General features: G+C 46.0%; 5 protein-coding genes across 6 annotated transcripts; 3 read left to right on the forward strand and 2 right to left on the reverse strand.

Annotated features, from left to right (window-relative positions):
• Positions 1 to 606: 606 nt before the first annotated feature.
• LOC133895778 (probable 2-oxoglutarate-dependent dioxygenase SLC1) lies at positions 607 to 4,765 on the forward strand. Its single transcript, XM_062336284.1, has 5 exons — positions 607 to 1,300; positions 1,426 to 1,673; positions 1,792 to 2,119; positions 2,848 to 4,250; positions 4,373 to 4,765. The coding sequence occupies exons 1-4, from the start codon at positions 902 to 904 to the stop codon at positions 3,121 to 3,123; spliced, it is 1,251 nt and encodes a 416-aa protein (XP_062192268.1). The 5' UTR covers positions 607 to 901; the 3' UTR covers positions 3,124 to 4,250; positions 4,373 to 4,765.
• A 1,273-nt stretch (positions 4,766 to 6,038) lies between these two features.
• Positions 6,039 to 7,900, reverse strand: LOC133895751 (protein RGF1 INDUCIBLE TRANSCRIPTION FACTOR 1-like). Its single transcript, XM_062336254.1, has 3 exons — positions 7,502 to 7,900; positions 7,126 to 7,362; positions 6,039 to 6,931 (listed from the first exon to the last, which is right to left on the reverse strand). The coding sequence occupies exons 1-3, from the start codon at positions 7,688 to 7,690 to the stop codon at positions 6,767 to 6,769; spliced, it is 591 nt and encodes a 196-aa protein (XP_062192238.1). The 5' UTR covers positions 7,691 to 7,900; the 3' UTR covers positions 6,039 to 6,766.
• Positions 7,901 to 17,971: 10,071 nt separating this feature from the next.
• Positions 17,972 to 22,263, forward strand: LOC133894877 (serine carboxypeptidase-like 51). Of its 2 annotated transcripts, XM_062335058.1 has the most exons (13): positions 17,981 to 18,366; positions 18,486 to 18,580; positions 18,714 to 18,821; positions 18,921 to 19,167; positions 19,294 to 19,337; positions 19,593 to 19,660; positions 19,744 to 19,849; positions 19,923 to 20,137; positions 20,216 to 20,285; positions 20,386 to 20,436; positions 21,162 to 21,214; positions 21,336 to 21,474; positions 21,984 to 22,263. In XM_062335058.1, exons 1-13 carry the CDS (start codon positions 18,234 to 18,236, stop codon positions 22,050 to 22,052), a joined length of 1,398 nt encoding a protein of 465 aa, XP_062191042.1. In that variant the 5' UTR covers positions 17,981 to 18,233; the 3' UTR covers positions 22,053 to 22,263. The 2 variants fall into 2 exon arrangements, with proteins under 2 accessions (XP_062191043.1, XP_062191042.1); XM_062335059.1 differs by lacking the exons at positions 21,162 to 21,214; positions 21,336 to 21,474; positions 21,984 to 22,263 and adding an exon at positions 21,074 to 21,153 and having other exon boundaries at positions 17,972 to 18,366.
• A 739-nt stretch (positions 22,264 to 23,002) lies between these two features.
• LOC133894878 (uncharacterized) lies at positions 23,003 to 25,417 on the reverse strand. The gene is made up of 3 exons (XM_062335061.1): positions 25,176 to 25,417; positions 23,495 to 23,825; positions 23,003 to 23,413 (listed from the first exon to the last, which is right to left on the reverse strand). Exons 1-3 carry the CDS (start codon positions 25,415 to 25,417, stop codon positions 23,324 to 23,326), a joined length of 663 nt encoding a protein of 220 aa, XP_062191045.1. The 3' UTR covers positions 23,003 to 23,323.
• A 219-nt stretch (positions 25,418 to 25,636) lies between these two features.
• On the forward strand, positions 25,637 to 26,491 carry LOC133894879 (polcalcin Phl p 7). Its single transcript, XM_062335062.1, has one exon. The coding sequence runs from the start codon at positions 25,888 to 25,890 to the stop codon at positions 26,128 to 26,130; it is 243 nt and encodes an 80-aa protein (XP_062191046.1). The 5' UTR covers positions 25,637 to 25,887; the 3' UTR covers positions 26,131 to 26,491.
• The last annotated feature ends 1,298 nt before the right edge of the window (positions 26,492 to 27,789 follow it).

Consider the following 27,789-nt stretch of genomic DNA (forward strand, 5'->3'; position numbering starts at 1 on the left):
GCGTGGTGGAAAGGAGTGAATAAGCGGGTCCGAGATGAAACCTTGAGCTTGTTGATTGCCTCTAGCTAAGGCCTGTTTGTCCTATAATGCAGCGAATCTGGAGCAAACGACACAACGAAAAGGACCTTGGGCATCTTGATTTGCAGACAGCTACACTGAACCAAAAAGACCCACACCATTCCAAGGGCAGGGAACAATAGCACTCCGTTGTTTTCTTTCCCCCCTCTTGTACTGCCGAATATGCGCTGAAATCGCAGGAAAAAATCGCATGGTACAAAATTTCAGATCCATATATACGATTCCTAGACGGGAAACTGAAAAAGAGAAGCAAATTCCTAGGTAGTACAGCGGCTGACAATCTTCCTTCTAAAAAAATCCTGAAGATTTTATAGAGTGATACCCCTCTTCCAAAACAAACCCTTACAAGTGTCCAAAACGATATCATGCGGTACCATTTCGTCGGAGCAAAAAGAAGAGGCTACACGATCTTGTTTGTCTTAGGCAAGTGCAGGAGAGGCAAGGGATCAGGTGAGATGGATGGCAGAGGTCTAGGACATCTATTAATTGAGGCATCGCCGCCGTAGCTCACGTCCTTTCGGCGACAAACCAACCAACACTTGTCGCCATTCGCCTGCCGTGGCGATTCGTAGCTAGCTTTGCGAGCCAATGCATGAGTCGCAACCAAACCAAACCAAACCTTGTCCGGTTTCAATGCAGAGCAGTCCTCTCTGCTGTCTCTCCATCGCCTTCGCCTTCGTCGATCTTCCCCTATAAATTGCTCATATCTGGCAATTGCACAATGCCAATCTCTAAGGTAGCTAGCCATAGAGCGGTAGAGGGAAGCCAAGCCACGAGCTGTTAGTGCAAACTAGCTACTGTGCTCCAGCTAGCTAAGAAGACTATGAGCTTGGCCACTACGGCAATGGCGATAGTTGACATGGCCAACGCCGGAGACCGCCAGCTGCTGCAAGACGACGTCAAGACAGAAGTAGCCGCCGAGCAGGAAGGATCAGATGCGTCCATGGTCGACGTCATGAGCAGCGGTGGCGCCGTTGTTGACGGCCGGAGCGAGCGCGAGTCGTACTGCCTCAAAGGCGTGAGGCACCTCAGCGACAGCGGCATTACCAGGCTGCCAGACAGTTTCGTCCTGCCGGCATCCGACCGCCCGGGCAGGGACAACGATGGCCTCGGCAGAGTGAAGCTCCCCGTCGTCGACCTCGCAAGCCTCCGCGACCCCGCCGAGCGCGCCGCCGTGCTGGAGACGCTCGACGCCGCGTGCCGGGAATACGGATTCTTTCAGGTGATCGACCGAGCATGGCAACGTCTGCATGCATGCATGTTTCAGATGACGTCAGCTAGCTTGATCAAGTGCGTTTAATCTGCACACGAATGAATGCATGACACGTATAGTACGTGCACGTGCAGGTGGTGAACCATGGTGTGGAGAGCGAGGTGAGCGGCGGGATGCTGGACGTTGCGCGTCGGTTCTTCGACCTGCCGTTCGCCGAGCGGGCGCAGTACATGTCGCCGGACGTGCGGGCGACGGTGCGGTACGGCACCAGCTTCAACCAGGCCAACGACGCCGTGCTCTGCTGGCGCGACTTCCTCAAGCTCGTCTGCCAGCCGCTCCACGACGTCGTCCCCTCATGGCCCCACCAGCCCGCAGACCTCAGGTACGTACGTACGTATGTACATGCGTTCATCATCCATCGTGTACGTACGTACGTATGTACGCACGTAGATCGTATATATTGCGTGCATTATACGTATTAATTACGTACGTGCATGCAGGGAGGTGGCGTCCAGGTACGTGACGGCGAACCATGGGTTGTTCATGGAGCTCATGGAGGCGGCGCTGGAGGCCCTGGGCATCCCCTGCGGCGGCGGGGTGCTGGGGGAGCTGGCTGCGGGGTCGTCGCAGATGATGACGGTGAACTGCTACCCGGCGTGCCCGCAGCCGGAGCTGACGCTGGGGATCCCGCCGCACTCGGACTACGGCCTCCTCACGCTGGTGCTGCAGGACCGCGTGGAGGGCCTCCAGGTAATGCACGGAGGCCGCTGGCTAACCGTCGACCCCGTCCCTGGATCCTTCGTCGTCAACGTCGGCGATCACTTGGAGGTACGTACGGTACCACCAGCTGACAGTACTGTACCACAGTAGTGGAATACGTACGTACGGATTTGCATGATGTGGCATGCAGTACGGCAGTACGCGATCGATCATATCGGAGCCAATCATTTTTGCTTGAAAGTGAAATTGACCTTACAAATTAAAAATAGGCTAGGTGCATGTCTTGACTTTTGAGCAAAAAAGTATATGCGCCGCGGGCCATCGTCGGTCAATATTTAAGGATGAACGTCCTCTACAAATTAGGCTTGTTAATTAGATAAGACCGTTTAGTTAGTTATTGGGGACAAAATGTTGAACGAGGCAGTATATAAATATTACAAGTCAAAGAAGTGAGCTGGCTAGATTATATATATATATATAGGAGTACAAACTATCTTTTCTATATATATGTATGTATACGTGTATATATATACACACACTAGCTAGATAAGCTAGTAGAATTAGTTATATATTGACGTTTCTCCAGCTCAGCCTGGTCTTGTACATCATATGCATATACAGCAAAGAAGAAATCAAGCAGACTTCATTTCGAAAAAAGAAATCAAGCAGACTTGTTAGTTAAACCAAACCTAAGCTAGGTACCTGATCCCAGCAAGCAATTTAATTAGTTATATTACTCTGTTTGGTTTAAAGTTGTTCATTTTTCCTTTATATAAACGAGACATTATTTTTGCCATTGAATTTGGATTTGATGTGCCGCGCGCATCCGCATGCAGATCTACAGCAACGGGCGGTACAAGAGCGTGCTGCACCGGGTGCGCGTGAACTCGACGCGGCCGCGCATCTCGGTGGCGTCGTTCCACAGCGTGCCGGCGGAGCGGGTGATCGGGCCGGCGGCGGAGCTGGTGGACGACGGGCGCAGCCCGCGGCGGTACATGGACACGGACTTCGCCACCTTCCTCGCCTACCTCGCGTCCGCTGAGGGCAAGCACAAGACCTTCCTCCAGTCAAGGAAGCTGCCGCCTCTAGCCAGCAAGCTTAGCTCTAGCTGATGATCCACTACTCTCGATCAGCTCATAAGTAGAGTCATACTCATTCCATTCAAAAATAGTATGCATATTTCTTTTAGATCTGGTCTTTAAAATTAAATTTTAACTAAGATTTTCTTATAAAATATATCATTTATAGCTAAAAACTATGTAGTGTGAAATTATTTTGAATTGTGAAACTAGTTGTATAATTTTTATACACTAGATATTTTTATAATTTGATTCAATTGTAGTCAAAATACATAAAATTTATTTTTTCTTAAAAAATACGTCTACTATCTCTAACATTGGAAGTACTTGCTAGTAGCTTATGCCACTTCCAGTGTAACAAACTATCGCTTATACATATTTTTTCACATCATTTAGACATGTACAAGAATATATATAAACCTCACAATACATAATATAGCTATAACCTATAGACACTCTCCTTTACTTTAATGCATTGCTTTACTTATGTCTTATTTCTTGAATTATGTGATTAAGCTTCAATGCAACTTTTGTGCTACTCAATAATTAGTTAATCATCTAGCTAGGTTGCCCCAAACCGTACCGACTGTGTGTGATGCGTAATACATATGAAGTTCGTGAACGTTCATATTAGCCCGAGGTGCAAGGTATCAACATAAGCAAAGTTGACAATTAGAGCGACTCAACTGTATTTGTATATACAATCATGCATGTCCGACTTAGATTTCCTTTTTTATCGCATCGACATAAGCCAAGATATACCATACGCCATACACATCGGTAGCTTGCCTTATCAGGCGTTAGTTAATATAATTAACACAAGTTTAAAAAATAAAATTATGTTTTTTTAGAAAATTTTAAAATTCTCAGATATATTGAAGTTCTAAGTGCACTCTCCCTTTATTTCTTTTAAAAAAATCATTTTGTTTTTGGAAGGAAAAAAAGTTAAAATCCCTGGATATATTGAAGTTCTAAGTACACTCCTGGAAGGCAGAGTAGAAGCTGAATTTCATGAAAGAAGGTGCTTCAAAAGAGTACCTGCATGGCATTCAATATCAAGGGTCTTTCACAAAAGGGCCGGCCGTTGACTTGGCCTAGGGCTTCCGCACCGCCAACACCCTTGGCCTCTCTCATCCTCTACCTCTAATAACCCGTCGGTGGTGAGAAAGAGCGGGGTTCTGTCTTTCTCATAGATCTACTAGTAGAATTTGTTTTTTCTCCAATAAATATATTGTTTGCTAGAGTTTCTCATGGTGATTGTGATGGTGCAACAACCATGTAGGATTGGATTCCTCCACCTCTTCTCCAGCAATGGCGGCAACTCCGATGAAGGTGTGGGAGGTTGGATTTTCTTCATCTCTTTGCAGTTGGGTTGGAGAACTACATCATTCGCTTGTGTGTGGGTAGTTGTTCTAGGTCGGCAATTTCATCGCCATTAGCCGTGTATTTTGTTTTCTGTGCTACTTGATTCAGTGAATCCATGAAAGGTAGCGCCAAATTTGATCATTTACCTCTTTCAACGAGGGCACCACCGATGTTCGTTCAGAGACTCAGATCTGCTGCTCAGCTGCTACAAGGCGAGGTGAAAAATAGCAGAGATTACCGGAGGTGAAGAAGAGGACATGGTTGTATTATTTTTATAAGTTCTTTATTTCTCAGGGACCTCTATGTAATATAGGGATGTATTTCTTCTAAAATCAATATAGTTCCAGCCCTATTCGGAGAGAGAGAGAGAGAGAGAGAGAGAGAGAGCTCAAAATTTTGGATTTGGAATTGAGCCCACTATTTACTATCTAAAGCAGGCTGCAGCGGCCTGTTAGGTCCCCACTAGCGGGCTACAAGTTGAGAAGGTCCATGCAAGCAGCAACGTTGTAATACGGTCTCCCTCTGCTCTAAGCCCATGGGTCATGAAGACACTTCCGATTGGACCAACAATATTTTGATCAGGCAACGTATCCGCTCTCAAACGAATTCGAAGGAATTTGAAGCAAAGAAGAAGAAAAAAAACGAATTGAAGGAATACCAACCAGCATATGGTACGTGCCACACTATTATATATGTAATAAAAAGTGGATGGAAGACTAGTTGTGAGATCGCATTATGACCATCAATTCATGATGCTTTATTGGTCTGGGGGACCAAAAACCAAACCAAACGAAAGCATTGGCTTTAGCCAAGAAGACTAGCTTAGAAATGACGAATGCGCAATTCGATTTCCAACTGCGTCGATGGATATGATCATCGATCAATATAAACTAGTGTGGATCGATGCATCATCAAGCGAGCATGCATGCATCAATTCAGGGCAGAAAGGAGAGAATCTGATGGAGATGGACCCAAGGGAAGGCAAAGGCAAAGTCATGTAGCGAGCAACTAGTCAGTCCATGTTGCAGGTGATTGATAGATAGTTGGGGTCTGGCATTTGGGTTTATTCAATTTCAATTCGGCCCTACTACTATACACCGGTTGATCTTCCTCCGTATTATTCAATTCATTCGCTGGAGATCGAGTACTATACTGGTAGTGGTAGCTCATATCATCTCATCGATCAACAAACCCAACCCAACTACTCAGGCATGCATATGGTCAATTAATCAGCTTCATTAGCCGCAGATACTTAATATATTAGGCATAATCCACCTGCAATGTAATGTGGGCAACTATGGCCGGCCTTCTGCTAGCCTAGTAATCAGTACTCCACACATTTCATTTCATTCGATTTGATTTCATCAGAAACAAAAAAAAAGCAGATATGCCCTTGCCGTGCCAAGCCAGAAAGGCACATTATCTATACATATTCGCTCCAAAACGAGAGAGAGAGAGAGAGAGAGAGAGAGAGAGAGAGAGAGAGAGAGAGAGAGAGAGAGAGAGAGAGAGAGAGAGAGAGAGAGAGAGAGAGTACGTTGCATAATGAATGAATAAATAAATGAATTAACAAAGGAGGATCGAGGAGAGAGAGGAGCAGCATTATACTCAACTGTATTAGGAAGCTGATGAAGCTGAAACTAATCATGCAGAGCTTAATTTGTCGCTAATAGCTGGGCAGGCACGAGACAGACAAACAAAAAGACAGTCATTCGTTTTCCTTTCGTATTCCTTCCTACACGCCTGGCCTGCTTTTCTCATGCTCTCAGCTAGGAGTATATATGGACAGGATGGATGCCCTTGCTTTCTCATCAGCATTATTTTCAGCTTGCCCCCGACCCAAGGAATAATAATTCGCAATGCAATGCACAACGATTTTTACAGGAACAAAAGCAATTAGGGACCAATGTAAGCAATGTAAAACCATTCAATTTGATCCTAATTAGAATTTATCTCAGAGAGAGAGAGAGAGAGAAAGAGAGAGAGATGGGGACAGACATGTTGCTTACTGCAGTCCAGCGTGCGCGGCCCCGGCACCGGTGGTTGGGGCTGCCTCGCTTGCTTCTCTCTCTCTCTCTAGTTGGGCGGGCAGTATCTTTTCTTTTCTTTTCTCTCTCTTTCTTTTGGTATGTAAGTACAACCGAAGCCGGCCAGGCCGTCAAATTCTTGTTGCGTGCTCCCCTCCTCCATTCGCTCCCCCGTTGCTGCCATTGTCTCGATGCTGATTCTCTTCTGGTTCTGGGCGCCATTGATCGATTGCTACCTGTTGCTTCTGTTGCCGGTGGCGACCGATAATGGATTCCGTCGGCGGTCAGGACCAGAAGGGCGCGCGGTGGGGGATCCCTTTCCGCCGCCTGCCCTGCGGCCGAGCGGCGCCGTCCTTGCTCCCGCCGGCCTCCGCCTCATTGGCGCCGCCGGCCTCGCCGACGTTGCCGGTGGCCGCTGCGTGGCCGTTGCTCCTCTTGGTGTCCACCAACTGCACGGAGGAGGGGCGGGGCGGCGAATTAAACGTGACCGAACAGAACAGAAACCGCATTGAGCAGTTAGGCATTTGCCGTTGGGGGCGCCTCGATCGAACGCCATTCCATTCCTTCTAGTATCGTATTGCATTAAAGAGAACAAGAAGAGAAACGAACGAAACGAAAGAAAAGGCGCAATCTTTTCTCGTACCTTGCATCCTAGGGAGCAGAATCGGAATGGGTCGAGCAGCGCGCGGCCGCAGATCTCGCAGTTGTAGGGGGAGGCGGCGGCCTTGCCCGCGGCCGCGCCGGCGCCGCGCGGCTGGGGGCGCTCGTTGAGGAAGAGGACCCTGGCGCTGTTGATGACGTAGGTCTGGACGCCGGTGATGTCGAGGACGTCCTCGACCTCGGAGACGCGGACGACGTCGTGGTACGAGGACCTTCGTATCTGTGATTGAAACAGAATCGGGTGGGCGAATGAATCGGGTGGCGCAACCTTTGCAGCAGGCCGCATTGCAAGAATTGCAACTGCAACTGCAAAGATGGGAAGAGAAGAGAAAGAAAGAAAGGCAAGAATCGAATCAAACCTGGATGACTCGGTGGGCGGCGTGTCGGTGGGCGCGGCAGTAGTAGCAGAAGGCGGGCGGCGGCGCGCCACGGCAGTCGAGGCAGAACATGTTGCACTCGTTGCGCGGGGAGGCCGGGTGGGCGGGGCAGGCGAGGAAGAAGCGCGTGGAGAGGAGCGTATCCAGCCACTCGGGCACCCGGCGCATCATCACACCCCTCCTCTCGACTGCCCCTGCGCCAGCGCCGCCGCAATGCAAGAAGGCAATGCCGGGCAAGAGGAAGTCAGGAAGGGGAAGAGGAGGAGGAGCCGGTGGGGTGGGGAGGGGAGGGGGGATTGGAAGGTAGCGTGGCCTTTTCGTTGCTTCCCTTGGCTTCCTTTTCGTGTTCGCTTCTTCGGTTTCGCTGGGCTTCGTTGGCGTGGTGTGTCGGGAGGGTTTTTTTTTTTTTTTGGCTCTTCGTCTTGAGTCCGAAGCAGGCTCTCTCTCCCGCGGTATCTCTGACTGGTGGGGCCGGTTGCTCCGTCCGATGCAGATTCGCAGCAGCAGAGAAAAGTGCTTCTACTTCTGCTTCTGCTTCACTGGAGAGAGAGAGGATGGATGACTGATTGATCGAGCGATGGATTCGATTCTGCACCAGTCTGTACTAGGAGTTAGCAGCAGCGATCGACGATGAGTCACTGATTGCTTCTACTGCTATGCTACCAGTGCAGTGCAGACGTGCAGTGGTTTTGACTTGCTAGGAATAGCAGCAAAGAGGACAGCACCTGCTGAATGTGAATGGAATGGGTTGGAATTCCACTCCAGTCCATGCCTGCACCCAACAAAAGCTGATTCTTTCAGTTTCAAGTACTCGGCTCAGTAACAAACACAGCTGACAAGTTTGAAGTTTCTGCGTGCAAGTGCAAAGTGCAAAGCGCAAACGCAAGCACAAAGCAAAGCAGGTAGATAGCTAGATAGATGTCCACGCTGTCTTCCAAGCAACCAAACCGGACTGTGTTGACACATACATACAGCGGCAGTCGACAGATTAATTCCATTGCTTCTTAGTTCTTACTTTCAGGCCAGCAGCTAGACATAACCGAACTGGATTAACACAACGAGGTAATGCAACTGTATGATCCAAGTACTGACGGAACAACCACTAACCGACTGACATTTCTGCTTCGGTTCGATTCAGATTCACTCAGGTCCGCATGCAGAAGTGAATATCATGCATCTTTATGTGCAGCAGGAAATGAAGGATGGAATGGAGAAAAGTTTTCGTTAGGACCACCTACGACATGACAACCATCGTCGAGCGGTCCATCGCCTCCATACCATCCTCATCATCTGTCACAACATCAATCTTTTCGATCACTTCCTTCCTTGGTCTAGTTGTAGCTAGCCACCGAACTGAATTAGCTACGGGATGATATCGGAATTATGGAATCGAATCGAATCCCTTTCGATCGATCTCCAGCGCAAAAGGATGGAGCTACAAGCTAGTATTATTTTTTTTGAAGGAAAATGGAGCTAGTATATGTTGCAATGTAACTTGTGTGCTATATAGCCTGCAAATATAGTTCTAGTTCCGTACTTGTACTGCGTCCCAGTTGTGTTTCATAAAACAAATTAAACCTTGATCCACCATACCCATATATGCAGCGAGATGGCACGTGCGGAACAACAATATATAGAACTAGAAATTTTATGTATTTAATTTTTATAATAATTTGATTTTTTTTCTAAGACTATATTTGATATGTATCCTTCTTTTTTCTATTCTAATCCCAATTTCAAATATTATTTATTTTATTTTATTTAGTCCAAATATTTTCTTGCTAGGCAAAATTCTAATATCAAAATTGCCGACCTAAGCAAGGATTTCCTTTCCCACTCAAGAGAGCCAAAATAGGATCTCTAATTGTGTGTGATTGTCTGAAATATAAAACAAATAATGTCTTCTTCAAAGTTGATCACGTTAACATCCCCTTGTTCCAGCGCATATATTTTCTTAATTGTCCGTGCAATTGCTTTTTTCTTTTGCTGCTGCTATTGGTTACTTATTGGTTGGGGTACAGAGATTATTTTATAAGCAAATACTCCAGAAAAATTGTGATTGTACCAAAAAGATTATGCACTAAATATGGGGAAAAATTGTAAGCAAATACTCCAGACAAATTGTGTTCTGGAGTTTTGTGGTATCCCTTGTTCGATGTGTGTGAAGCTAACATAGTGTATTAAGAAAGATATATCAGATACTTGAAACTTGCATAAGTTACAGTACTATCTCTCTTGCTCACGCTGATTCTTTACCTCCTCTTGAGCTTGCTACTGCTCCCACAACGACCATGAGGAGGGCCTTGCAACAGCGAAGCACACCGAGATTGTAGGAAAATAGAAATTTTCTAGACAAATTGAAACTCCCAATCGAAACCACACGAATCGTAGACAAAATCAAAATCAAATGGGCTGGTTAAGATTCGGTAAACTTATTCCTGCTTGTGTAGCTCCGTTTCTTGCGTTGCTTTGGGTTGTTCCGGAGGTAGTTTGGCCCTTTAATCTCAGCAGAAGGATGGAAGGAAAGGGATAACCTTCAAATTGGGCGACAGCACAGACGCCATGATGAGATCGACTGTCGTGGATGGATTGGTAAGCTCGACAGCGTTGTAGCGCAACCACCTGTACTCACAACGTTGGTGCTGTTGCTTGCTTACTTGGTGACCATGGCTACTTTCTTGCTCAGTGCCTACCATAGCTAGCTTCTTGCATTCACCGGGAGAGGAAGGGGAAGAAGCGAGATGCAATTCTTATCTAGACTTGCCCTAGCAAAGAAACCACAGGTCTTTCTTCACCTTCCCTTCCCCCTTCCCTATTCTCCCCTCTAGATCAAATCGACCGAGGAATGGGTGATTGTCGGTGACATGGGAACTAGGGGTCCCCGAGTCCCAAGGCCAAAACAGCAGAGTGCCACGTGGCGTCCTCCTTCGAGGGTTATCTTCCCGAGGTCCGAGAAGACCAAGTTCCGGGAGAGGGTGCTCGGGGCCATGAACGGTGGTCCCCGAGTACCCGAGTTCCCCGATGACCCGAGAAGACCAAGTACCGGGAAGATGGTGCTCGGGGCCATGCACAGTGGCCCCCCGAGCACCCAAGTTCCCCGATAACAAAAAAAGTCAAGTTCCGGGAGAAAGTGCTTGGGGCTGCGAACAGTGGCCCCCGAGCACCCGAGTCCCCCGAGGACCTAAGGGAAGTCAGTTCCGGGAGAGAGTGCTCGGGGCCGTGAACAGTGGCCCCTCGAGCACTTGGTTCCCCGAGGACCCGAACAGTCAGTTCCGGGAGAGAGTGCTCGGGGCCGTGAACAGTGGCCCCCGAACACTCGGTTCCCCGAGGACCAAGAGAGGGCATATCCGGGAGAGAGTGCTCGGTGCTGCGAACAGTAGCTCCCGAGCACTCACAGTTCCCCGAGGGCCTGAGAAGTCCTTCGCCGGTGGTCCCCACAGAGGCCCAGCGGTGAGGTGTCAAGTGGTGAAAAGTCCGATACTGCATTTAAGGGGGCGCGTGGCCTGTCACTTCCAACCACTCCCCCCACGCTTGCTGTCAGTCTCTGCCACGGCTTGGCAGGGAGGTCTGGGGACATTTAATGCACGGGTCCCATCGCGCGTTATCCGGCGCGCCTCGGGATAACGTCGCGGAGCTCAAGGCACTCCGCCTACCGCCCTGCTGTGTTAGGCCTACTCTGACCGGGAGGGTACGCGGGGCTGCTCGGTGGCTGCTTGGTGGGCCCTCCCCGCAGCACTCGCCGAAAAGCAGAATGATGAGAAACAAGACCGGACAGGGGCGCGTTTTCAACCCTCCCCGTCACCTCGCGCAGCAGCCATGATGGTTGCTTTCTATTTATGGCGCTTTGGAACTCGTACCATCCTTTCTGGGTACACTACCACCCCGTCGGGTATATAAGCAGGGCGGGCACCCCGGAGAAGGAGGACAAAGAACCAGACCGAAGCATGGAACACATCGACAAGTCTTGAAGAATAAGGAGCACGAAGCTCTAGACTTAGACAAATATTCTTGTAACACAGTAGATCCTCCGTGAGTCATTCTCAGAGCATTTATAGCATACACACAGGAGTAGGGTGTTATGCTCAGTGCGGCCCGAACCTGTCTAAAAATCCCCTGAGCATTTACTCCTTCCTGCGTCTGATCATTCCACCTCCACCTGCATCTCATTTACTCCCATTTATTTCACCTACAAAGTGGATTCAGAATCATCCCCTAGCCGAATCTCAAAGGGGGTCCCTCCGGATCCCCGCTTGAGGAGTTCACCCTCTGACAGCGATTCCTAAGCTCACCTCAGTCAGGCTTGTGAAGGTTACCTATCGGTGATATGATCCGGGGCTGTCGTCGCGCACGTCTACTGGGACACGACTCCGAGGCCAACTAACGACGTGTTCATCCATTGGCATGCGGTTCCTTGGCCATCGCAGCCGCTCTCATCCATGGACATGCAACTCCAGGATGGCATAGCTTCGTTCACCACAGGTGCTCGATTCAAGATATGCTCTGCTCCTTTCGTCCGCTGGCTATCGGTTCTCAGGCCATCACAGCCACTCTCGTCCACGAGTGTGCGACTCTAGGTTGGCAAAGCTCCATTCGCCCATGGGCACTCAATTCAAGGCGTACGCTGCTCCTTTCGTCTGACGGCTATCGGTTCTCAGGTCGTCGCAACATCGATTGACCTTTGATCCTGTTGATGAAGATGTTTCGATGGCTCTTGAGGGCGCAACGAGGATCAATGCCTTTATTTGATATTGTTTTGTTGCAATTTGCACCTTGAATTAGATTTGTTTGACTGTGACTTCTACGATTTGGTTGTGCTGAGGAAGCATGCGACCCAAGGTGGGAGTCGAGTTTGCTAGGCGACAAAAGCTTTGCATGTCATATGCTTTGTGCTATTCTCTCGCCCTAGACAAGTTTGCGACCACGACTTTGTGCCAATGTAATCGCCTATCCAGCTTGCGATGGTTTCAGGCTCATACATCGACTGCCTTTGCCTCTCGCTAGATACTTGTCCCATCGAAGTGCATTATATTAACCCATGACAAGAGCTCTTGGTCGAAGAGACTGTCGTTTCATGATCTAGGTTGCTTTAGGAGTCAAGGGTGAAAAGATTGGACTTGTTTCTGAATCAATAAGAATCTAGCTTTGTATTATATAATAGATTCTATCTCTACTACAGATTTCATATTTATGGACGCCCGAATTAATCAAGCAAAGATCTGACCGTTATAACTTGGGCCCACCACAATCAACGACGTGGATCTTTCTTTTTTCCAACGATTAATGTGATAATTTTTCATTTTTTGATTCCAAATTTAGCTATTTATTAATTTTACTTGATATGGATTATTTGGTTTAATATAGACTGTAGATGATCATATCAATCAATGGTGTATATCATTTTCTTTTTTGTATTTTACATGGACACTTTATTTAGACATTTTAGTTCTCAATCCGTATGGAAATTGAATTATTGATTTCCTTATTTTTTATTTTGAATATTAACTATTGATTAATTGTATTTTACATGTACTCTTAGTTTAGGTATTTTGCTTCCCAATTTGCATGGAAATCAAACCACTAATGTTGCATATTTTTAAATTTTGAATTTAGCTATTTATTAATCGTATTTGATATGGACTCTTTACTTTAATCTAGACCGTTAGATTATCATAACAATGAGTGGTCTAGATACTTTTATCTTTTTAGATTAACGTGATAATTTTGTGACCTTGAGAGCGAACATGATGACTCATTTTCTCTTAAAATAATGAGATAATAGATAAAATGCTTATCTAGATGTCTCCTCGTGAGCCTCAGTATATAATTAAGCTAGCTTGACACTACCTAGCTAGTAATGAAATTAATCTCCACGAAAAAGAAATTATGAGTGAATACTTACCGAGTTCAGCAGCCTAAGCTAAGACCGTGCATTAATCTGTCCAAATTAACCAATAAACAACCAGGTCCATCCATTGATAATCCAAATGCATTTGGTAGAATAATTTTAAAAAACACTGTTTATTAGCTAGTGCATGCATGTTTGGGTGCAGGAATTCCATGGTAATTTTGAGGGCAACAACAGGCGTCCAGATTGCGAGCAACATCTTCATTCTGATCTATATATACGTAGGTTTGAATCCGATCTATATTCTGTGGCATTTTATGTTGTGTAAAGTGCGACAATATGAGTATTGACATAATCCCACATATAAAATAAAAACAACATAGCATGCCATAGATGATAAACATGATCTTGCAAGAGAGATCCAACAGTTCATAAACAAAGTGATCATTCATCATGCATTTCAGGCTTATACATTGACTGCCTTTGCCTCTCGCTAGATACTTGTCCCATCGAAGTGCATTATATTAACCCACAACAAGAGCTCTTGGTCGATCAAAATATCATAGAATCGCACAGATCAACGCCTATTGTACTCAAATAACTAGCCCAATTTCAGTGTATTTCAATCATCACAAAGCATTTCATATTCAATCAAATCGTACAGATAACAAAGAGGGAGAAAGAGATGTGAATCTTGCATACTTACAGTGCAATGCACGCAAATGAATCAATAACTGAGGCTAGGCACGGTAAGGAAGCCGCTGTCACAGAAATCCTATTTGCTCTTGTTACCTCCGGCGAGGAAAACGGAGATACAAAGCCAAATTGCACCGTATCAGCGTGTGCAAGCGAACCTCAGTGTTCATAGTTCCAATAAGCAACAACATAGGAGCTCCACCACCCAATCACTCCGAGTACCGAAGCACTAAAGCCAAGATCAGAGCCACCCTCCAATCCGGCTCAAAGATGACAACCAATCGAGAGAGATCAGTGGAGGATCAAAGGGAAAAAGCGAAGGTTACCTCTATGCTCACTCGGGAGAAGGAGTCGGCCCTTTTGTAGCTGCGACCTTGCCCTCTAGCACCCCCGACCCCCGAAGGAATTGGGGGGGGGGGGGGGTTGCGCCGTCACGACTATACATGAGCCACCGCCAGCCCCCTCTCCCTTCTTATTTTTTCAGCGCTGCTCATTCTGCCCTGGCCGAGCTGAGCCCCAATATGGTCTCCACCGCATGGGTTTGGCCGGACAAAGGCAAAGGGCCAGCAAAACAGGACAAAAAAAGATCCCATGAACATTAACCAAGTCGCAAATCATTCGGTTCTTTCTCTCGGCTACTCTGTTGGCCTGTGGTGAGTAGGGTGGCGTAAACTCATGGATTATGCCACTTTCTTCATAGAACTTAGAGAAATATATAGAAATATATTCCCCGTATCTATCAGACCTCAATCTCTTTATTGTCTACCACACTTGGTTTTCTACCTCAGCTTTATAGATTTTAAAATATTCTAATGCTTCATATTTTGTCTAAGGAAATATATATAGCAGAACCTAGTAGCATCATCTATTAGAGTAAAGAAGTATCTTTTGCCACCCTTAATCAACATTCCATTCATCTTACAATGATCAGAATGGAACGTCTCAAATGGTGTGGTGCTTCTCCCCTCAATCGAGTGAAATGGTTTGTGGGGCTACTTAGTTTGCACACACACCCCGTACTTATGGCTCATGTCATAATTATATGAGATAATAAGATCCATCTTACTCAAGCGTACTATTGCTTCATTATCAACATGACAAAGACGAGAATACCAAATATCAATGTTCTTATTAGAATATGAAGAATAGAAAATGTTTGCGGAACTATCAAAAATAGAAATATGGAACATGCCTTCGCAGTCATAGCCTTTTACTACAAATGACCCACACCTGATCATCACTACTTTATTTGACTCGAAGACTATTATTCCTTACCGACATAGCATTGATTTGCTGAGTAAATTAAGGGTCATGGCAGGTACAAACAGCACGTACTCCAGGACAAGAGTCTTGCTGGAAGTCAACTTCAAGCTCACTCGTCCTACCCCACGTACTGCTGCAGAGACCTCGTTCCTCATCAGTACGAATCCATCATCTACATCTTGTAGGGAAGTAAAACACGTCTAATCAGCATAAATATGCTTTTAGTACCTGTATCAACCCACCAACTAACAGGAATTGAATAGAATGGGAAAAAAGCAACCTTCAGTACTATCTATGCCGATCAAAATATCAGAGAATCGCACAGATCAACACCTATTGTACTCAAATAACTAACCCAAATTCAGTGTATTTCAATCATCACATAGCATTTCATATTCAATCAAACCATCCAGATAATAAAGAGGGAGAAAGAGATGTGAATATTGAATACTCACAGTGCAATGCACGCAAATGAATCAATAATCGAGGCTAGGCATGGCAAGGAAGCCGTTGTCCTATAAATTTTATTTGCCGCCGTTGCCACCGACGAGGAAGACGAAGATACAAAGCCTCACAGTACCACATCAATGCGCGCGAGTAAGCCTCGATACTCACAGCTCCAATAAGCAACAACACAGGAGCTCCAAAGCAAGGATCAGAAATCATTCCGAATACTAAAGCACCAAAGCCACGATCAGAGCCACCCTCCAATCTGGCTCAGAGATGACAACCAATCTAGAGAGATCAGTGGAGGATCAAAGGGGAGAAGCGAAGGTTTTCTCTGTGCACACCCGAGAGAAGGAGCCGACCCTCTTGTAGCTGCGACCTCGCCCTCCAGCACCCCCGACCCCCGAAGGAATTCCGGGGGGGGGGGGGGGTTGCGCTACCAGCCCTCTCTCCCTTCTCATTTTTTCAGCTCTTCTCTTTCTGCCCTAGCTGAGCTGATCCCCAATACGATCTCCACCGCATGGGCTTGGCCAGACAGAGGCAAAAGATCAGCAAAACAGGCAAAGAAAAGCCTAGGAATATTAAAATTCCTGTATTTCTCAACATTTTATTCCGATCTTGAATTTGATCTTTAGCACTGCTAAAATTTAATTGTCGTGGAACTAGAAAGAACGGGTACTCCATATGATGGAGTATTTTACATGCATCATAAGGGTCCTCGGAACCTTCCTTTGGATTCTTGTCACAACTTTTTAGTGGGTTTTGACATGGTTGAGAATAAGACCCCCTTTTCCCAACTTCTATGGCATTTTTGTGGCTAGGATTTTCTAGTTAGGAGTATAATTTTTTGTTTTATTTTGTGGTCTTGTAAATCAAAATTAATTTCTTCTATTTTTCTTTTTCTTCTTCGCAGGTGAGTCCTCTAGCGGATTCGATCTCCTTCAATGGACCAGAACAACTAAATCTGCCCATCCAGTACGTGCCTTCAATTCCTCTGACAATACAAGTACTTAAGCACAAAAATTGTTATCGATTTTCTCAACTGAAATTAAATACAAGTGATTAAGCACAACAATCGTTATCGATTTTCTCAGCTTAAATTAAATAAGTAGGCTGCATGGTGAATTTTTTATTTATATTTTTCCGGAAAATTACAAATTTATGTGTCCATTTTAAATTTTTACAGATCCATACATATGTCGTCCATTGGCGATAGATCTACATGGCACGCATGAGGTGAGTCCAATTAGGTAGCATTTTAAAGGCAGACTGATAGCACGTGGAGCTATCTCTTATAGATCTCTCACTTTTTAGAACGGACTAACGTATTTGTAAATTCCAGAAATAAAAAATTTATAAATAAAAAAGTCGCTGTCACCGAGAAGAGAGGCAGGGAGTAGTCACTAGTAAAACAGCCCTAACTGGATATTAACCGGGCCAGGATGCATCACGTGCTGCATTTGATGGTGTTGTTGGGCTAGTAGGCCCATGGACTCTGGAGAATCCCGGCCCAAATGATCCCCATGCACGAAAGTATAGTAGCTCTAGTGTTGATCAAACAATATCGAAGCATGCAATGCATATATATACTCCTCTTGTAAATAATATTGAAACAATATAGAAAGTTACAATTTGTCTATATATATTGGAGTTACAATCAATTCTTTTTAATGTTTTTAGTGGTTTTGGTGTAAATAAAAACTTTCGGTGTTGGAGTCCTGATAACACTTGATTTTTTGGCTATTACACATTTATATATCAAACCTGACTTAATTGTATGTCTCATTTGGGTCTTGGAAAACCTTAAAAAAACTACTCGTCTTGTCCATGGCCCTTGAATTTCCCAAAAGAAAAGAAAAAGGGGTTTTATTCTATATATCCACGGATTGAACGTTCTTACAGCCGTTGGATCGGATCCGGCCGTGCGGTTCGGATTGAACGTCATCGTCGGTTGGTAAATAAAGAGAAGTAAGAGAGATGGAGATGAGAGGTAGAGATGGCAGTTGAATTCAACTCAAACTGATCGATTCAGATTTGATTTGCAACTGGACCATGACTCGATCTGTTATGATTGTTAACGAACTAGCAAAAGAGACCAGATTTACCTGATCGACCTGAAGATCTTACTGAACAAACCATGCGTTGAAACGGCAAAAGAGATAAGCCAGCAGCGCATATCATAATTGGATTCTCTACTCTTTTTTCCAGCTTCCCCCAGATTCTATCTTTCTTTCTTTCTTTCTTTACCCGTCGCTGTCGTCGTCGTCGTCGTCGTCAACATCAATCGTCAATCCATAGGAGCTAGTATTAGTATACACGCAAGCAATCCATCCATAGGAGTAGCTAGGCAGCCTTCCCGGTAAGCCGCTTCCCCTCGCTTTCGTCTTGAATTCGTTCCTTCTTGATAGGTGACCAGAGGAAAGCAGAGCCTGTAGCGTCCTTGTCACAGGAAAATTCACCGCAATGGCGCCAAGGCAGCTCCTCGCGCTGCTCTTTCTGTACTGCGCCGCGTCTGTCTTCTCCCTGGCCGCGCCCTCCCACGCCGCCGGCACGCCGGACGGGTCGGAGGAGTGGGGCTATGTCCAAGTCCGACCCAGTAAGCTCGTCTGCTCGATGTTCGTTTTTTCTTTACAATTACTTTTGACTCTTCTCCTTGTTCTGATTCGTCCTCTTCTTGCCGCCGCCGCCGCCGGCGGCCGTGACCATGTACTGCAGAGGCGCACATGTTCTGGTGGCTGTACCGCAGCCCGCAGCGCGTGGACAACGGCACCACGCCATGGCCGACCGTGCTCTGGCTGCAGGGCGGACCGGTCAGTAGTTCCTTCCACCGACCACCGTTGCAATCTTCCAATCTTGGTTACACGATTCGATTCGATCGGTGATGGATTGGAATTGGAATTGGATTGCTCTCAAAGTAGTAACAAGTAGATGGGTTGCATGCAGGGCGCGTCGGGCGTCGGGTACGGCAACTTCATGGAGATCGGTCCGCTGGACGACGACCTCAAGCCCCGCGCCACCACCTGGCTCGCCAAGGCAGACCTCCTCTTCGTGGTAGAGTAGCAATTCAATCATAATGCAATCAGTATCACTATCCTGTGCAATGGCAGCAGATAAGATTGTTGAAACGGATGGCAATGGCGACCTGTGCAGGACAACCCGGTGGGCACGGGGTTCAGCTTCGTCGAGGGCGGCGACAAGAGTCTGATGGCACACACGGACGCCGAGGCGGCGCGCGACCTCACGACGCTGCTCTGCAGCCTCTACCGCGACAACGCCCGCCTGCAAGGGAGCCCGCTCTACATCGTGGCCGAGTCCTACGGCGGCAAGTTCGCCGTCACCACCGCGCTCGCCGCGCTCAAGGCCATCGGCCAGGGACGACTCCACGCCAACCTCGCCGGTCAGTCTTCCCTGTTGTTACAATTGGAGTTTAATTTGCCCTTCAAAAAAAATATTTTTTTACATATGCATGTACTCATCTACGTATGCATGTACTCATGATGTATAATCTGCGTACGGAATGCAGGGGTGGCCCTTGGAGATAGCTGGATCTCACCATTGGACTTCGTGGTGAGTAGATCGAGTAGATCACCAGACTGTTTTTTTTTTCTCTTCTTCTAGCCAAACCCCTTGAGATATATATAGTCAGACTCAGATCAGATGCTGCTGCTTCTGCTTCTGCTTGTGTACTGTTGATTTGGATCTGGCTATAAATAACTCTGCTAGCTGTGCCTGCAAAAGAAAAGTGATTAGCCGTACTCGTAGTCAATGCATGATTAGTGACAGGTTTTCACTAATTAATTAATGACCGATGCATGCATGCAGTTGTCGTGGGGGCCATTGCTGTACCAAATGTCCCGGGTCGACGAGAACGGCCTGCAACAATGCAACAGGTAATGGAACCACTAGCAATAGCATGCATGATTAGTTGTTGTTACTTCTTTTTTTTTCTGATCGGTCGATGAATAAAATGCAGTGTGGCGATGAAGATCAAGGAGCAGCTGCATAATGAGCAGTACGCGGACGCCGAGGCGTCATGGTCGGAGCTCGAGGGCGTCGTCCTCGCCAACTCCAACTCCGTCGTACGCAGCACCTGCACCTCTTCTTTACCGTGTGATTGCAGAACTTCTACAACTTCCTCGATGGTGATTGCAGAACTTCTACAACTTCCTCAAGGACGACGCGTCGGAGGACGCCACCAGCACGATCACGACGACGAAGCGGTCGCTTGCGTCGTTCAGGACGAAGAAAGGCTACTCCGGCTACCTGAGCTCCAAGGCAGCCGCTTCAGCCACGAGGGAGGGCGGCTTCGACGGCCTCATGAACACGGTCATCAAGGACAAGCTCGGTATCATCCCCAAGAACATCAGGTACTTACGTAATTGGAAAGCTTCACTTGTTCAGGCTGCATTTTGATCTGACGTTAACAATTCGCGGGCTGCATGCAGCTGGGGAGAACAGTCCGGCGATGTGTTTGACGCTCTCGCAGAAGACTTCATGAAGCCCAGAATACACGAGGTAATATAATCGACTCTGCCTGCTGCTGACACTAGCTACAACTGAAGAAATTGGACTAGTATTACTCAACTCAACCTTGTGCTCAACTTGAGTGATGCAGGTTGATGAACTCCTGAACCTTGGTGTCGATGTTACCATCTACAACGGACAGGTACAAAAACTTGAAACTGACTGACCATTCTTTCTCGTAAATCTAATGATTGCCCACAAGCACAGCACCCTCCGTCTGTATGAACAATCTGCCGATGTCTATACCATGTTCTTGGACAATTGCTAGCAGCCGAAGACCCAAGCTTACACATCTGACAGATGAACGGCACAGTGCTCTGCTTATCACATCTGTCAGCATGTGCATGCAAATCTTGCCCCTTTCTTAATCTGTACGTCCTATCTAGCGTCTCGTACAATAGTAGGAGTAGCTAGTATCATCACACAAGCTGCCACATCGAGCGGTACGTGTGCTGTGATCTCAAGGAATATTGCACATGATGCCTTGGCTGGATAACCAACCATATGGCCCGGTCCGTGACCTCAAGTCAAGGTATCATTCATTCACCAGCCTGAATCTCTAGCTGATCTGATATCATATCCTTTAGGCTCAATCACGGGCATCTCGAAACCATGCATCTTTGTCTCGATGCAACTTTCCTTTTTTCTATTTCTCTTACTGGGTAAGCTGCAAAGCCTGAATCTATCGTACAAGACACAGGTCAGAACAAAAACTTGCTGAATCTGACATGTGACTGCCCGGTCTGTCCTCAGTTCTCAACTTTGCTCTGCATGTGTAGCTGATTTCATAAACTCTGCAAACAACTTGCTGAGTCTGCAAACGCCCAAAGGAAATCAATCGTGTGTGATCAATTTTGGATCTTGCAGCTTGACCTGATCTGCGCGACCAAAGGCACAATGGATTGGGTTCAGAAACTCAAGTAAGTCGCGCAGCTTTTGTGCAGGATTCTGCACTCTCTCTCTCTCTCTCTCTCTCTCTCTCTCTCTCTCTGATCACCTGTGAACAGCTGACCTTGTTCATCCATGGCTGCTGCTTATCAGGTGGGACGGCTTGAAGAACTTCACGAGCTCACCCAGAACGCCCATCTACTGCAAAAAGGAAGGGCAAACCGGCACCCAAGCCTTCGTTAAATCCTACAAGAACCTCAAGTTCTACTGGATTCTAGGAGCAGGGCACATGGTAAGTACCTAGCACCACCATTCCTTTAAGTTAGCATTGAATTTAATTGAATAAACATGTCACTGCGGCAAATTGCTGTGATCAAGCTGTATGTGTATTGAGTTGAGAAGGTGACGCATCATCCACCCTGATAGAGTTATAGCTGCTAGGACTAGATTTGTCCAGCACTAGCCATTAGGGAAAGAGTTTGGCCAGGCCCCATCCTGCATGAGCTGGAAAGAGTGTGCATTCATGTAGTTGGTGAGATAGTTTTTTCATGGATCAGCACCACCACATGCATCCACAAGAAAGAAAGAAAGAAATGCTGCCTCTGCTTGTCTCATGAGAGAGACAGCAGAGAGGGGCAGGCACACATGCACAAACAGTGATAGATGTAGGAAGGACAGGCAGGTGAAGTGCTGCAGTGCAGTGCCTTCTTCAATGTTTATGGATGTGCACACGTTTCCAAAAAAAAAAATGTTCATGGGACGCTAAAATCTAATGCTCACCTTTTCTTTTGCTGACAACAGGTACCAATAGACAACCCTTGCCCTGCACTGAAGATGCTGGCTGACATTACACAATCTCCTGCCCACTAGAAGATGATGATGCTACACTGCAGGCTGATACCAATTTAAGATTCTTTTCTCTTTAGTTTATACTTACATTCAGTTTTCTTTTTTTCTTCTTCCAAGCAAGACATTCAGTTTTCTTTTCACATAGAAAAATTGGTGATGATAGCATTCATGAGACAGGAAAGATAGAAAAGAGAGAGAAATGAGTACACGGAGATAGAGCTGTTTGACTATATATATAACAGCAGTGCTGCAGCTGTATTTCCGGTGACAGGGTCCAATCAAAAATCAAAATTTATTGCGTGACAGTACAATTTATGTAATAGCCCGGTTTATTAGTGGTTCTGGCGGCCCGTGTGGATTAACGGGTGTAATGGATTTAGTAGCACCTAGTAGTTTAGAAATGTTAGTTTCAACTTATAAGCTTTTACGATTCAATCATAGCATATTCAGGTTAATCCTTTTACACGAAGCGAAAACGAAAGTGTAAAAGATATGCTACGTGTATACAGACCCATCCCACAGGTGGATTGTGGTTGTAAACAAATTTTAGAGACAGGGTACTACAAATGGTATTCAGAGTCAGCTTTCATTGAGTGAGTATATACGTATTAGCCCGTGGAGGGGACGTAGCATAGCTGAAAATGAGGGGAGAATATAATACCCCAACTTATAAGCCTTCACGTTCCAATTGTGGTTTTAACGAAGCTCTGAAAGGGGAGAAAGGGGAGGGGAGAATGTAATACCCCATCAGCCCTTTTAAGAAGTAAGATAAAAGTATAAGAGATTGATATGCATATACAAACTCACTCGGTGGTTTGGACTGTAAGCAAATTTTAAAGGCAAAGTGTTACAGTCTCCTCGGTTATGACTTGTCACTCATGGGCTGACCTGATCTGACCTGCTTCTTATTACTATAACACAACCCCTTTCTCTTTGTTTGTTGCTACAGCATGATTACAGGAACGTGCATGTAACCCTTAAAAAAACATACATTGCATGCTCCATTGCGGTTGTTGAAAATGGCTTACGGCTACCTGAATCACCCCAACTTACATATCATGCCACAGAATTTCGGTAGTCAGTGTTCAGTTCCATTGAAGAAAATCAGTTTAGGTTGTGCATATGACATACATATAGATTCTCATTGCTTCATGGGCCTAAGTGTGACTATTTATACTTTCTTGATACTTTTATTCAAGTATCACCTACTCAATATGCTAAGTTACAGGTCAATCCTACAAAATCCAGGGCAAGCCTCTGAAAGTGTGTTCTAGAAGCGTAGTGCATTGTTCTTACTTCAGCTTCAATTTGGCCACCTCCTTGTCCCAGTTCAGAGCAAACATTTGGCGTCCAAACGGCACTATCAGATTGTATCGAAAAACCTGCAAAATGGAACTCCATTTTAGTTCATTTTGATATATTTACTAATCAGGATACATATGGGAGATGGTGCCGAGTAGGACCTTATCATTTATTTGGCGAATTTGTTCCTGGAGAATCCTGCAGTCATGATTCCAGTTAGAACCGTCATCTTCAGAGCGGTTTGCCCAAGCCTTCCTTAATGCTGACCTCCAGCGCGCAATCATGCCACGGATTTCCTTATTCAGCTCAATCCATTCAGGGGCGCAACCGTTCTTCGAAAGTATCCTGTAAAGGGTGTCTTCGGCAGGATCGGCGTGAGGGTTTGAATTCAGGTTTAGGGGTTTGCCCTTCCCTGGTAGATTTTCAAAGTGCCCTTCTTCCATTGAATGCCATATTCTTTGTTCCACAACATTTACTATGTCAGTTTCAGACCTGCAAAATAGCAAGAAAGTAACAAATTAGGGAAAAGCTACATCCTTTGACCGCCGCAGATATCAATGAGATACAAGCCTGAACATTTGTCCGGTCCTAAATTTAGAAAATTAGCTGAAGCATCTACCGAGCACTGACAATGAAAACGAGAGATCCAAATGCATAGTCCGCAGAATCATTGGCTAGGTTGATTATGATGTTTCTTTATCTATGATAAGAGTAATCAAACTGAGAGAGTGAGAGGTAGCTATTACAAACTTGCTGGGTGCATGTGCATCAGTTAAACTCAGGAAATCTCTTGAATAAAACTTAAATTACAGATTCCAGACCAAGGATGCATAAATGGAGCTCGGACCATGCTAAGGAGAAAAACATCAACTGAATGATGACTGTATCTGCAGGCTTGGCTTATTTCTGCTTGGCTTCAGATTACAGATATGGAATTCAGAATGAGGTTTGAACCACCTATATCTTCTCGGCTAACACCATTGATAATCCATCAGAGTGGTAAGGACCAGCGAGGTGAAATTACCAGTGGCAAAAGGTTTTAATCGATATTGCACACTATTTATAGGATATAGAGGCCTTACGAATGTAACATCGAAACGACCAACAATTTGACCATCATCGCCATAGAGGTTAGCTTGGAGCAACATTATCATTTACACAGTAAAGGTACGGATAACAGCATGGCAAAGTGTACAAATCATACATGATAAGTTGGATTGATGATCAGTCTTACAACAACATGTCGATAAGCTGACCTTAGAATTGCATACTGATTTAACCCACATGACAAGCTTTTGATGTGAGCAAAATTTTCTCAAAAGAAGGTAATTGTGGAAGTTAAAATTGTGAAGCTAAACAAAAGAAAATATTAATCTAGTTCAGGAGAAACAAGATATAATACTATAGTGTTAATAAAGTAAACAGCAGCAGAATTAAATTTACGTGCCTGGCATGATATTGCAAGAGAAAATATCTACTTGTTTGTTGTTTCACCTCCTATATTTGTGGTTCAGAGCCTGTACCACGTCTATATGGTCTTTTAATGACGATTTGCGTGCAAACTGTTGAAGTGTCCACATGGTGAATTTTCTTCCTTGTTACCAGTTTAATCAGCTAGCTCATGGTCCTGGTGAAGCATCATAACATGTGGTGAATGGAATTGCACAGAAATACCAAAACCGCATGGCCACTGGTTCTTACAGGAGGATAAATCAAGTCCAAGTTTAAGTATCAATTGCCACCGCACAAGAGCACAAGCAACAAATATAATGATAAAGCTACAATTTTTCCTGCTAGGGACTCGTACGGTACGGACGAGGGGATCAGGGTTGGAGATAGTACCTGACCGCGTTGCCGCGGCCGCGGAGCTCGGGAGGGAGCTTGCGCTCGTTGACGGCGTCCATGACGGAGGCCAGGCGGTGCTGCCCTGACGGCGCCTTTTTCTTCTTGTCCGGCGAAGGTGACGAGGGGGCCGATGCCGTGGCGGCCGCCTGGTCGGCGCTCCACGAGGCCGACCAGAAGGCGCGGTGGCGGCGGGTGGGCGCGAGGAGGCGGCGGGCTGCGGGGATCGCCATCGCCGCCATTGGCCTGAGCTTGAGGCTGCGCAGCTTACACGACACGACGACGGTCCGGCCGTCCGAGACGGTTCTGTTTTATTTCGAGGAAGCAGCTGATGGGCTTCTTTTTTATGGGCCGTCATAGCCCGACATGCATGGGCTTTGAGTTGAGCGGTTCCGGTGGTCTTCTCTTCCCGGTGAAGGTGAAGGTGAAGGTAGCCCGAGAGTTTCTCCTGGCCTCTTCTTCTTCTCCGGTCCCGGTCCTCCACCAACGTAGCTCAGCTGTGCACTACAAATAAGGCGGCCTTTCACGATCCCTTCTCGATCAATCGCTATATAGCACGTAGAAGAAGAAGGAGGAGAAGACGAAGCACAAGTAGAGCTAAGGCAGTGATCGAGAGCTAGCTAGCTAGCTCACAACGACGTACGTGATTGCAGATCGAGCTACGAGCAGCAGAGAGATACATCGTCTAGGAGTACCTACCTAGCTACGAGATATGGCGGCGTCGGCGGACATGGAGCGGATCTTCAAGCGGTTCGACACCAACGGCGACGGCAAGATCTCGCTGTCGGAGCTCACCGACGCGCTGCGGACGCTGGGCTCCACCTCCGCCGACGAGGTGCAGCGCATGATGGCCGAGATTGACACCGACGGCGACGGATTCATTGACTTCAACGAGTTCATCTCCTTCTGCAACGCCAACCCGGGGCTCATGAAGGACGTCGCCAAGGTCTTCTGATCCATCCATCATCCAATATATATATATTAATTACTGATCATGCAATGTCGTCCATCGTCGCTTCCTAATCCATGCATGCATCCCACAGGCCTGCTTAATTCCATCACCTTCTTCAATTCATTCCACCTAGCTCATTGATTAATTGATTACTTACTAGTCTGTTTGTCTAATATATATATAATTCGGTCCATCGGCGTCTCACATTTGCTTTTGTTTCTTCCTGCCTTTTCAATCAATTTATTATTATTATATAAATATGAACTATATTTTTGTTCCTGTCTGCTGATGAGTAACTTGTACATGGGCTGCCTGAGCTTATATGTAATTTAATTTCTCGGACAACGAGAATCCATCCATGCATCTGTGTGCTAATTTTTCATGTACTACGTACCAGTTATTAATTGTGTATCATTTGCTTTTCATATTTTTTTATATATAAAAAGTCTGTTTTTTGAGGGAATTTTAGTTTCTGGTTTTTCCCTCTATTGAGCGGAATTAAGCAATTTTAAAATAATTGTTCAACCTGATGGGCTGGTGAAGTTTCGGCCCGTCATGAACGACTATGGAGCCTACAAGATGATCATTGATCCAGCCCAAATGTAGAAGCCCAATGGGCCGTGTTTCACCGGGGCGCCTATGGGCCAGAAACATTGCGGCCCAGTAAACGAGCATGCGGTCCAGCCAACTCAAAAAATTAAAATTAAAACTGATTGCTTATTAGTACTGATAATTTCGCAGAAAGATTAACTTCAGAAAGATCTATCATATCTACAAATCAATACAGCAGTGAGTGTACTTATTAGCTGGATGAAATGATGATATGAACAATGGAAATCCAATAATGCAGCGAGTGTAAACGACGTGTGTGGTGGTGCCGGCATGCCTCCCACCCGGGAGTCCGCATCATTCCCACCTTTGAATCTGTCCTCCGGCCGGTCGATTCGATTCGATTCGATTCTCGATTCAACACCTGCGCACTGCAACGACCACTGAAGCAAAGCAAAGCGAAGCATGCGCTTGCTTGCATCGATATGCATGATCCGATCCGCCTCTGCCATCATTCCGTTCCTTCACATCGCTCTTTGGAAAAGGACCGACGACGACGAGGAATCTCCTCTCCAACGCTAGCTAGGGTCGTTCGGATTCGCCCACTGTTAAGATATATATTATCCTCCAGATCTTCAACCTATCGATCGATCCTTTCTGCTGTGTCTGAACCCAACGGTGGTGCATGTGTTTGACAGCATATTTATACACTTTTCACCTTTAATTTGGATCAACCAGCAGCAGGTCAATCGAAAAATGAGATGAACAAGATTATGCACTACTTTCAGATAATTATCTCAAATGCGATTGTCCTTCATGATTGATTTCAAGCGTTATCTCAAGATTTTTTTTTTTTTTTTTGCTTCTTCTGACAACTCCTTATTTATTTATTTATTTATTTATCAGCAAAGATAAGTTGAGACTAGAGATTCCTCCTCCTCCTATTCTTTAGTCTACGATCCCATCCCATCCATTATCCCAGCTGAGATTTAGATGCGATCTTGTAGCTAGCCAATCCTACTCTATTAAGCAGGCTCAAGCTCAACCACGTGACATCAGATTGCACTCATGGCAGTGCAAAACATGCACTACGCCATTTCTTGCGACCTTTTC

Source organism: Phragmites australis, chromosome 16, assembly GCF_958298935.1.
Source record: "Phragmites australis chromosome 16, lpPhrAust1.1, whole genome shotgun sequence".
Lineage (NCBI taxonomy): Eukaryota > Viridiplantae > Streptophyta > Magnoliopsida > Poales > Poaceae > Phragmites > Phragmites australis.